The 11,439-nt window shown below is 56.7% G+C and overlaps 1 protein-coding gene across 3 annotated transcripts; it reads right to left on the bottom strand.

Moving 5' to 3' along the window:
* Window positions 1-7,216: 7,216 nt before the first annotated feature.
* Window positions 7,217-11,439, bottom strand: CHPF (chondroitin polymerizing factor). 3 transcript variants are annotated; one of them, XM_054381155.1, is made up of 5 exons: window positions 11,267-11,439; window positions 11,123-11,188; window positions 9,325-9,889; window positions 8,946-9,128; window positions 7,217-8,479 (listed from the first exon to the last, which is right to left on the bottom strand). In XM_054381155.1, exons 1-5 carry the CDS (start codon window positions 11,437-11,439, stop codon window positions 7,217-7,219), a joined length of 2,250 nt encoding a protein of 749 aa, XP_054237130.1. The 3 variants fall into 3 exon arrangements, with proteins under 3 accessions (XP_054237130.1, XP_054237129.1, XP_054237131.1); XM_054381154.1 differs by having other exon boundaries at window positions 11,123-11,439; XM_054381156.1 differs by lacking the exon at window positions 8,946-9,128.

Raw genomic sequence — 11,439 nt, 5'->3', positions numbered from 1 at the left:
TGTGCCTCCCCCAGACTGTACATGGTTAGGAGGGTGCCCCGTGCCCAGCACCACATAGACAGCCCAAACCGCCAGCCAGAGCCTCAGCCAGGACTGGCACCAACAACCTTCCTGCCTGCCCTGAGATGGCAGGACCCATGCAGGACCCACAGCAGGACCCACAGCACTCCTGCTGGACATTGCCCCCTCCCCCTCCACTGTAGCAGACACCAGCACAGGGCAAACTGCCCAAAATATCTCAGGAGGGGGGGCAGGCTGGCAAAGCCCCCCTCAACACACACACACGGCAGAGAGGGGAACTCCAGGGCAGGAATCTGGGACCTCTAGAGGAGGCTGGTGTTGAGTCAGGTGGTCCCTGGCCCTGCCAGTTTGATCCCCATGCCCGGTGCCCACAGCTGGAACATGGTCATACCACGCTGTGGCCAAAGCCATAGATGCAGGAGGGGTCATCATCCTTGCAGCTGCTAAGGCCACACATGTGGAAGAGACAGGGCATGTCTCTTCCAGCCTGATGATGTGTCCACCAGCCCTGGCTCCAGGCATGTGAAGTCCAATGACCCCCAAAATACGCACCCACATAGAAACATGTTCCCCCTGGTTGCAAGCACCATGCTGTGTGGTGCCTTGTGTCCTGTGGCATGGATGGACACTCAGCAAGCCTCCTGGCAGGGCAGGTACAGCTGTGCTCCTCAGGGAGCCCCTCGAGAGCACTCCGTGCCAGGTCCACGTGTGGTTGCCCCCAACTCACCTGCAAGCAAGAGTGTCCCTAGAGAGGTGCCACACATTAACCCAGGGACATGCCATGGCGTGCTGGCCAGCTCTACAGCAAGGTCTCCTGCAGAAGGCCAGGGCTGAGGAAGCGCAGGGTGTGGCCCTCTCCCTAGCAGTGGGAGCAGCCAGCCCCAGGCGGGGTCGGTACAGGCACCATGGTGGGAGGGCCGGCACAAACACCCTCATGCTGGTGAAGGTGAGAGATGCGTGTCACTGTTTTATAAATGTACAAATGCTCCCTAATAAAGAGGCACAAGTAGGTCCACAGCTGCCTGCGAGGGATGGGGGCAGCAGGAAAGACTGAGAGTTGGGAAAGCTGTTCCCACCCCGAGGAAGGTGGCAGAGGGACCTGGGGAGCACTTTACAACCACAAGAGACAGTGTACTGGAGTTGCTGGAAGGTGAGCATCTCTGCACTGCTGCCCACAGAAAGCCTTGCCTGCTGACCAGCTCTTTAAGCACCAGCTTCTGGCAGAAGTGTGGTGGTTGCTGGCTGGACACCAGCAGCAGTAACTGCCAGAGCCCTACCCCAGTCTTTGAATCACTTCCCAGGGCAGGGCAAACACCCCATCAGTGCCCCATCAGATTCTATCATCTCTGGGCAGGCCATGACGTGGAGGGACAGGGTCCTGCCTCCTGCCCTGAGTGGGTGCTTCAGTACTGGGGGCAGGTAGGAGGGCAGAAATATGGGCTGGGGGTGCTTTTGGAGGTGCTCCACAGATGCCCCATGCCAAAGCAGCACCTCACACCCCTGCCAACACCCAGGATCCACTTGCCATGGTGTGCTTCCCCATGGTATCCACGGCCCCTCCACCCCCATGCCAGTTCCTAATGCCAGGCACAGCCCCTGTCAGTTAAGGGCTGGTTCCTACAAGGCTCTGCCCTCACATGGGCTCATGAGAACAGTGCCAGCCACTGTTTGCCCCTTCAGCACCCACTGTGGACCTTGGTCTCTGTCCCTTTAAGTTAAGGGGGAACAGTGCAGGTGAAATGCCAGGGGCACTGTCAGCTGTCCCATGGTGTGACCTCCAGCAGGACCCCTATAGGTGCCATGGGCAAGGGTTGGGGTGAACCAAAAGAAGGGAGGCAGAGGATGAGTGGGGAAATGGGGTTCCCTGCTGGGGCAGGGCCCCAAGGCTTTGCCTGGCAGAGGTGATGTTCCAGATCCTGCTTTCTCCAGAGGAGAGGTTGGCCAATGTGATGCCCAACCACAAGAAGGGCCAAAAGGAGGATCCAGGGAACTATAGGCCTGTCAGCCTGACTTCAGTGCTGGCAAGGCTATGCAGCAGCTCATCCTGAGTGCCATCAAGCAGCATGTACAAGACAACCAGGCGATCAAGCCCAGCCAGCATGGGTTTACCAGAGGAAGGTCCTACCAATCTGATCTCATTCTATGACTGGGTCTCCTGCCTCGTAGACAAGGGGATGGCTGTGGATGTGATCTTCTTAGACTTCAGCAAAGCCTTTGATGCAGTTTCCCACAGCATCCTCCTGGAAAAGCTGGCTTGGACGGGTGCACCCTTCGCTGGGTTAAAAACTGTCTGGATGACCAGGCACAGAGAGTGGTTGTGGGTGGTGCTGCATCCAGTTGGTGTCCAGTAACCAGTGGTGTCCCACAGGGATCAGTACTGGGCCGAGTTCCATTCAACATCTTTACTGATGACTTGGATGAGAGGATCGAGTCTACTGTTAGTGAATTTGCAGATGACACCAAGTTGGGAGGCAGTGTGGATCTGCTGGAAGGGAGGAAGACAGGCTGCGTCGATGGGCTGAGACCAACAGGATGAGGTTTAACAAGACCAAGGTCTCACCTCAAGTACTGTGTGCAGCTGTGGGCCACTCACTTCAAGAAAGATATTGAGGTACTGGAGTGGGCCCAAAGGAGAGCAATGGGGCTGGAGAGAAAGTCTTATAAAGAGAGGCTGAGGGAGATGGGGTTGTTCAGCCTGGAGGAGACTCAGGGAGGACCTTATCACACTCTACAACTACCTGACGGGTTTGGACCATCCCCAAACTCTAGTGCTGTGGCCCTCGGGTGCCCCCTCCCATGCTATGCTCATTCACAGGACACTAGGGGGTCAGTCTTCCCAAGGACAGGGGTCACTGCCACCCAGTGCTGGCTAGGCTGAAAAAGAATGTCAGCCCAGTCTAGCGCTGCTTGAATTGCCTGTAATGAGCCACATGAAAGGCTGGGACATAATTAGAAGGGGATCCACTACAGTGAAACAGGTCCTTAATTTTAACGAGTGCAGCCCTCTGGACAACTGCCAGGTGCTCAGCTGCAGCAGATTCTGCTGCACTATCAACAGCTCCTGTGGCCTTGGCAGATTCAGCTCCTGTGAGATGCAGTGCCATCCCCAGGGAGGGTGCCCCAGGATGGAAGAGACAGTGAGGATCCCTTCTGCCCACAGGAGGTGCCCATCTCCTTGGGCACTTCTCACCATTGCCACATATCACAATTACAGCTGCTCCCAGTGAAAAGCTGCATTTCAAGAAAAAGAAACCATCAGGCTTGGGAGTGGAGTGACTGCAAGTGAGCTCTGGAGTGCAAGAAGACAAGTGGCCTCACTGCTGCTACCTCCTTCCCAAGCGCCTCCTGCCTGGAGATGCTGGTTGTGACAGGTAACACCTGGATAAAGAAGTTACTCTCAGCATCTCCTGATGACCTCAGCACGGCTTTGCTCCTGTTTCCTCACAGGAAAAGGGACCTGTGTTGCTCATTGGCAGGGTCAGACAGGGGACACTGCTGTGGTTTAACCCATGGTGTTAAGTTCCTTCCATTAACACAGTGCAGGAAGGAGAGGGGAAGCAGATGCCTGTCCAGCTCTGATGCACCCAGTTGGTCCGTCTCATGCCTCCAAAGTCCTTTGCTCTGGACTGGCCCTTCATGCCCCCTTCCCCAAGAGGAACTTGCATTGCTCTTCTTGAAGGCAGTAGTGTGGTGAACAAGTAAGGCTTTAAAACAATTTTCTCAAGGGACACAGAAGGCTGTGGGCAGAAGCCACATGTCTTCTCCTGCCCAGTTTGGAAAACTACCCTTCTGCTGCTCTGCCTCTGCATCTATGTAAGAACCTGCATGTGTATGGAAGTACCAGCCAAACCTGAACAGGGATTGCAGGAAGTCCCTGTCTGCTCCGATGCCAACAGCAGCACCTGGAGCCGCTCCTCCCCGTTTCTTTCAGGAGTATCACTGTCCTGGTCTGGCATTCTGCCTGCACCTGCCAGGCCTGCATGGGCAAAAGCGGGGCAGAGCACAGTTGAGCCCATGTCCCCATTGTCACAGTTCTCTCTCATTTCCCAGTGGGCCCATTTACTTCATAAGTACAAGAAGGCTGGTCCAAGCCCTGACCAAGCAGGCTCCTGCCACCAGTGCCCTTCCCGAATCTTTGTGCACCCCTCCCCAGGGTTTCAGCATATTTTGATAATGCACATAACATGACAAACACCAAAGCAGCTTCAAACCGTGCCAGCTCCTTTTAAAAGGGATGAATAAGTGTGCTGGGAGTGCCACCAGCATTGTCATTTGCTCATATGTAGACTGGAGCAGGGGGGGCCTTGCTGGTGTTGATAGTGCAGAGCACTAAGTATGCAAATAGCTCTAACTCATCTGGGCAAACAGCAATGAGGAGGCAAGAGCAATTCTATCTGCACCATCCTGCAACAGCTAAATGACTATTCTGGAGTTCTTTTTGCAGCCAACTTGATTTGGAGCCAGTTTGCTTTATTACTATTTGGATACTCTTTGAACACCTAATCACATCCAACTCCTAGGTCTGCTTTTCAGAGGAGAAATGTATCTGTAACACCTGCATCCGCCTCGCTCCCTCTGTCCCAGATTCACATTCAAATGGAATTAAGGATGTGCTTGGGGAAGATCAAAAATAGAAATATTCAGAGCAAGCTAATGGTTATCCTCTGAAATATAATAAAATTATGTTTAAACATCTACTCTGCTATAACCATGAAGACAGGAGCAGAAATGTACAGATGAGGCATCTTTGGGGAAGGCACACCACGCAGCCCAGGGCCCTTCCATGAGTTCCACTAACAGCTTTGATAACTAACAGCAGGTAGGTTCAGTTAATTTTCCTGGCCATGTCTCTTTTATACATCTGCTTTGTGAACAAGAAAAAATGTGATGAGCAAAGGACTAGTGGGAAGCCAGGAACCATGGAAATCATGCCTGGAGCAGGCAGCACAGCCAAAGGACACAGTCCCTGCTTTTCATACCACAAACAGAAGTTGTAGGTGATGAGATGGTAAGACAGGACCATAGTGCTCTACCCAGCTGAGAATTGGAAACCACATGTTTTGAGAAGCCCCAAGATGCATCCAGAGGGACCTTGACAGGCTGGACAGGTGGGCAGAAGCCAACCTCATGAGGTTCAACAAGACCAAGTGCAGGGTCCTGCATCTGGGTTGAGGCAATCCCAAGCACAAATACAGGCTGGGCAGTGACTGGCTGGAAAGCAGTCCTGAGAAGAGGGACTTGGGGGTGCTGGTGGACAAGAAGCTCAACATGAGCTGTCAATGTGCACTTGCAGCCCAGAAAGCCAACCAGAACCTGGGCTGCATCAAGAGAAGTGTGGCCAGCAGGTCAAGGGAGGTGATTCTCCCCCTCTACTCAGCTCTGGTGAGACCCCACCTGGAGTACTGCGTCCAGTTCTGGAGCCCCTATTACAAGAGGGATATGGACATGCTGGAAGGTGTCCAGAGAAGGGCCACCAGGATGATCAGAGGGCTGGAGCACCTCTGCTATGAGAACAGACTGAAAGAGTTGTGGCTGTTCAGTCTGGAGAAGAGAAGGCTCCAAGGTGACCTTATTGTGGCCTTCCAGTATCTGAAGGGGGCCTACAAGAAAGCTGGGGAGGGACTTTTTAGGATATCAGGTAGTGATAGGACTAGGGGGAATGGAATAAAGCTGGAAGTGGGGAAGATTCAGTCTGAATGTGAGGAAGAAGTTCTTCACCATGAGAGTGGTGAGACCCTAAGAGATGTGGAAACCTGTGGTCAGTGAGGCTGCAAACTTAAAGACACAGGGAGAGAATGAGACATTGCCCCGAGCTCAGCCAACTGCCTGTGGGTACCAGGGATTCCATGGCAAGGGGCTGAGCATCCTCCTGCACCACCAGTGCCTGGTAGCAGATAGTGACAGATGGACAGTCCTAGGGACCCTGGGCATCAGAAGAGGTGCAAAACTCCTGCTGCAAGCTTCTAGAGGTTCAAGTAGGTATTTCCAAGTCTTGGCCTAGCGCTGGCCAATCTGTGTAAGCTGCCAGGCTCCCCTTGGCCTCAAAAAGGAGAGGTGCTCATCTCCCAGCTGGCTGGGGAAAAGCAGCATTCCTGGGAAGAGCAGTTCAGCCAGCTACAGCAAGGTTTAGTACCGGCTCCCAGTACCTAGCCTGATGCAGATCCCTGGCAGGCCACCTGGAGGTGCCCTGGGGAAGAATGAGCCAGATTCACAAGTTCATCTCTCCCTTTTATTAGTGTAAGTGTCCCACTCCCCCCTCCTTTCCCCACTATTAAATACAAACCAAGAGCAGAGAGCTGCTCCTCAGTCACTTTCTCCTTAGGAGACACGCAGGCAAACCCTCTGCCATTCACACCAGCACAGGGCACCACATCCCCTGCTCCCAAGGGCTGCCCTGTGGTGGGGAGGGCTACCACCTCTGTTGGGAGGCTCTCATCCAAGAGCTGCAATCTCCGACGTCCTATCAATACTGCGAAGGCCAAGGCGGCCAGGGTCACGGTTCCCATGGGGAGCAGCTCACAGAACATGAATACAGCAGGACCTGGTACCCCGTACGTCCACCAGCCCTGCAGTCAGGAGTCCCCACCCCAACTCACCAGGAGCCCTCCAACTCATCAAATTGCAAAACGTCAAATCCAACCTCCTTATTGCTCATTTGGGGTGGGATGTTCCCCATCCTGCTGTCCCTGCAATGACCAGGCCTATGCTCCAAGGGAACAAGGGGCACAGCCCTGTCCCAGGGTGTTGGGGGAAATCATATGGGATTGCCCCCAGATCCATGGCAGATAGAGCCTTATAGCAGAGCAGCCTTGGGCTCTGCATGACTCTGGTTGAGGGTGGACAGTAAGGAACAGGGCAGCCCACTGCCCTCTGGCTGGACAGCAGAACCAAGGCAGAGGGATAGAGCTGGTGGCAAGCAGCTCTGGGGTGAAGAGCCAGGTGTTCCAGCTCACAGCTCAACAACTCTGACCCCACCTCACCATGGGATCTGCACAGCTGTGCCACTCCAGCAGGATCTGGGTGCCCCAGGCTGGTGGACCCTTGCCTGAGCAGCCCCAGCAGGGCAAGTCATAAGCCTGGGCACCAGCAATTCCTGAAGCTGCCAGGAGGAGGAAGACAGACTTTGAGCAGCAGAAGAGGTGGGGTGGGCAGGCAGGCACGGCAGGTCAGGGCCAGCTTCTTCGCACCCTAGGGTTCAGGTGCTGTTCCCTTGCTCCTGCTCAAAAAGCACCATGGCCAGCTGGGAGCGAGAGCCTACACCTTCCAGGCTGCTCTGCACACAGCGGTGGTAGATCTCCTCGCTGAGTCGGGGATTGCAGGCCTGGTGCCGGTAGTGCTGCAGCAGGGCAGGCTCCACGGCCCGGAAGACATGGAGGTTGGAGTACTTGATGAACATGTCATAGATGTCCAAGGTCTCAAGGATATCCTCGTTCTCCTGCACATCACCCACCATGCGGGTGCGTGCTGCCATGTAGTCAGCATTGTAGAAGCAGGCCTCATAGAAGACATCACGGTCAAAGCGGCCCGCATCCCGCAGCAGGTCCAGCGTGGCAGGTGGCACCTGGTTGTGGTAAGCAATAGCAGGGTTGTAACCCTGGAAGTGAATGGGGAAGAAGACCTGCCAGTTGTTAATGGTGTTCATTCGGCAGCGGTTCAGGAAGTCAACAGTAACTTCTGTCCCCACACCGGCCACAAAGAAAAGAGTGTCCACAGGATGCTTCTTGGAGATGATGTCCATGACCTTGATTTGGGAGGGTGCATCTGTCTTAACACTGATCCATGGGATCTTCACCTCCGCATACTTGCGCTCATACTCAGTGATCTGGGCCTTCACGTGGGCGAAGATGTCATTCTGAGTGACCTGCTGTGCCTCAAAGGGGTCATAGATGAAGAGAAAGGTGAGCACTGCATTCTCACTGCTCTCAAAGGCAGCCGCCGCATAAGCCTCCAAAAAGCGTGCGGCATGGTCCCGGTCATGAGCAGTCAGTGGCAGGATGACATTGATGCGGCTGGCCTCTGTCACATAGGGCATGGGGATGATCTCCACCTCACTAAGGGGCCGCACTAAGTGCACACGCTTGGTGACGGAGCGGCTGTGCCCCTTCTGGGTGACCACCTCCACCTGGAGGTCCAGGGTGTACTCCATGCCACGTGTGGGGTCAAAGCGCCGATACCCATTCACCAGCTGCTGCTTGCGGATGTGGAGCACTGGTTGGTACTTGCGGTTCAGCTCCTCCATGGCTGTGGCCACCACATCAGCCACGTCCGCCAGATCCGCACCACGCAGCTCACACTTAGGGGAGCCGTCCATGCAGGCATAGACCTGCTCCTCTGTGAAGTAGTCCCAGCGCAGAACCTCAAAGCGAGTTTTGGGCTGGAAGGGGGGTGGGATGCCAACAGGCCATGTGGCACCGTGATCTCCATCAGCAGACAGCCTGCTGGCATTCTGTATTTCCAGCTGCAAGAGGAGAGATGGAGTGAGAGCCAAGGTGGGTGCAAGTAGGTCTTCCAGCTCTGGCTGCAGGCAAACTGACTCCCAATACTCAGGGATCAGCCGCTCCTGGTCTAAAGACCAATGCCAGAAGAACTCTGCCTTCAACCTGACTCCCGTCCAGCACCCTCAGGTGTCCTCCTAGTGGCACCTCAAATACGGCACAGCACCTCCATCAGCAGAATCCATGCCCTCTCCCACCCTTCTCAGCCTTTGCTGGTGGACCTCAGCACCCTGCCAGCTTCATCACCCTGAACCACCACTGCAGCTCCAGGACCTATCCAGATCCAAAGCTGCTTCTCAGCCAGCACTGCTGACCCTGCAGCCACACAGATTCAGCTGATCCCATCCCACAGCAGGTTCAGGTGAGAAACCCACGTTTGAGTGGAGAGGCATGACAGGGGGAGCCCAGACCCTCCTAACCAGGTCTCACCTGGAGCTGCTGGATTTCCTGGTACGTCCTCTCAAGCTCCACCTGTGCAAAGTACTTATGCAGCCGGTACATCTGAAGGGGATCCAGCACAGGGTGGACAGTGAAGGCACTCTGGAACCGAAGGTCAGTCTCCCGCTCGGGGTCCACATTCTTTCCCAGCTCAAAATAGTGATAATGCAGGCCCTGCACCAGGCAGGAGAGATGGGTCACGGCCAGCCCCGACCCACACTCCCACTCCACCAGCTGCCAGCACAGCCAGATAAAAGGATGACAGGGTACAACGGCTGCTCCTCCCAGGACCTAGGAGTCCATGGGGAGGTGGGAAAACACACTGGGCCAGGATCAGGCTCTTGAGGGCCATCTCCACTGCAGGACCTACCTCGTGCTCCTCAGCACAGTTGATGCCTGTGTAGTCGATGATGCAACGGCCCAGCCACTCATCAGGGCGAGCACTGAGGATGTCGTTGCGGCAGCTCTCCAGGTGCTGCTGCAGGAGCAGGAGGAGGCTGCGGGACAGCAAGTAACCAAATCCCCCATAGCAGTAGCGTCCCTCTGTGTCCCCACCGATGAATTCCTCGGGACGGCCAAGGTAGAGGTGGGTGTCAATGCTGAGGTGGGCAACCAGGCGGCTGATGCGGTGTGCCTCTGTGTAGGTATCATCCTGCACCATGAAGAACCAGTCAAAGTCATTAACGTAGTGGTCCAGAAGGTACCTGATGGTCTGGTACATGTTCCAGATGGGTCGTTCATCACTGTGTGTCACCACTGTCATGCCATGGGGCATCTTGCGGCCCCGTGTGCCTGTGAAGTACACCAGGCGCTCCAGGCGGTGGGCCAGCGTGCGGTTGACTGCCACTCCCAGCGTGTTCAGTGTGCTTTTGGAGGTCAGCACACCCACGAAGAGCCGCTGTCGCATCCCCAGCTCTGTGCTGATGTATCGGGTCCTGCAGGAGTGAGAGAATTTCTGGCCCCAGGGCACTGCACCCGACCTCAGTCTGCACAGCCCACACCCTCCCCGTTTCCCTCAATGGCACCGACCTTGGTTCCTCTGCAGAAACTCCTCCCAGACTTCAATCACACAGGCAAGACATAACCCCAGAGGCACTGGCTGCCATTATGCCTGGGGCAGCAGTACAGTAGAGTGGTCTGCTGAGGTCCCTCTCAAATCAGAGGCTCGCAAAAGGCTGAGCACAGCTACAAGAAAACAGAGCTGCACACCCCAGCTCTAGCAGGGACATGACTCACTAGGCACCCCACCACGCTGCCAGCCATAGCCAGGGCAGCTAAGCTGGGAAGCACCTGCCAGGTGCCCTCCCCTCAAGCAGGCAGGAGAGCCCAGGTTGCACTCCACAGGGAAGCCAGGCACCACTGGGGTGGCTGAAGCCAGCTGTGAGGCCAGCTGTGTCCCCCTCCCCACCAAGGGCCCCAGCTGCCCATTCACAATGACTTTCAGGTTTAATTTTCCCAGCCTAGTGCAGTGTCAGGAAGCGACCTCCCGCCCTCCCGGCCCCCAGCCGCCGCCTGGCACACACTGGCCCCATTCAACCCCCTCCCCCCGCCCACCGCCTCGCCGGGACAAGGAAGCCCTTTCACTGCCTGCTCCCTGTCATCCCGGGGACGCTAGGACGGGCTGCAGACAGTCTCGGAGCAGGATGGAGTTTACAGTGTAGGCTGGGGATGTACCGTGGTGGGAGGGGTCCCTGTCAGGTCAGGGCAGAAGAGGGGCCGGGGCAGGGTGCCTGGCAGTACGTGCTGCAGTAGGCAGCACCGCGGGCATGAAGCGCTTCCATAGGCATGGCGCTCTTCGGGGTGCTCCCGAAGCAGAGAGCGGGGATAAGCTGGGGTGGGAGAGCAGGGAGAAGGAAGGGAAGCAGAGGAGACAGGTGACTGCAGTTAGAAAAATCCGGTGGTAGCCCAGGCCAGCTGCAAAGCTGAGAGGAAAGCACATCACCGGGTCACCTGTAAAGCCCCTCAGCACCAACCTAGCACGCAGTGGTGGACAGGCAGACAGCCCCCCAGCACCAGACTGGTAAGCAGGAGCTGGTAGCCCCCCAGTACCGGCCCACATTCAAGCACCCCAGGCTGGGCCGCAGCTGCTCCGAAGCCCAGTTAGGGCCGGCCGCCCTTCTTCCGCCGGGGCCCAGCTCCCCCAGCCCGGCCCGCCCTGGTTCCCGCACCTGATGGCCTTCTTGGCGGCCCTGCCAGGGCTGGGCGGGCGATAGGGAACAACGCGGGGCTCCCAGCTGTCGGCGCCCAGCCCGGGGGGCACGGCGTTGGGCCTGCGCGCCGCGTTGCCGTTGGTGTTGCCGGGGCCGAGGGGCGGCGCGGGGCCGCCGTCGGGACGCGAGCGGGCGGCGGCTGCGGGACGCGGCGGCTGCCCGCAGGGCTCCTCCACCCAAGTGACGCTGAGGAGGCTGAGAGTGAAGCCCAGCGAGACGCCGATGGCCACCGGCCCTGCGGGCCGCAGCACCGACAGCACCAGCGACAGCCGCAT

Source organism: Indicator indicator, chromosome 5 (genome assembly GCF_027791375.1).
Source record: "Indicator indicator isolate 239-I01 chromosome 5, UM_Iind_1.1, whole genome shotgun sequence".
Classification (NCBI taxonomy): Eukaryota; Metazoa; Chordata; class Aves; order Piciformes; family Indicatoridae; genus Indicator; species Indicator indicator.
Note: the sequence above shows the minus strand (reverse complement) of the source record. Positions and strands in the feature narration are given on the sequence as shown.

Coding starts and splice junctions, on each gene's coding strand:
- CHPF (XM_054381154.1), bottom strand. CDS start 11,439: ATGCGGCTGTCGCTGGTGCTGTCGGTGCTGCGGCCCGCAGGGCCGGTG. Junction 9,890..11,122: donor GCCGCCAAGAAGGCCATCAG/GTGCGGGAACCA, acceptor TCACTCCTGCAG/GACCCGATACATCAGCACAG. Junction 8,480..8,945: donor AGGAAATCCAGCAGCTCCAG/GTGAGACCTGGT, acceptor CTCCTCTTGCAG/CTGGAAATACAGAATGCCAG.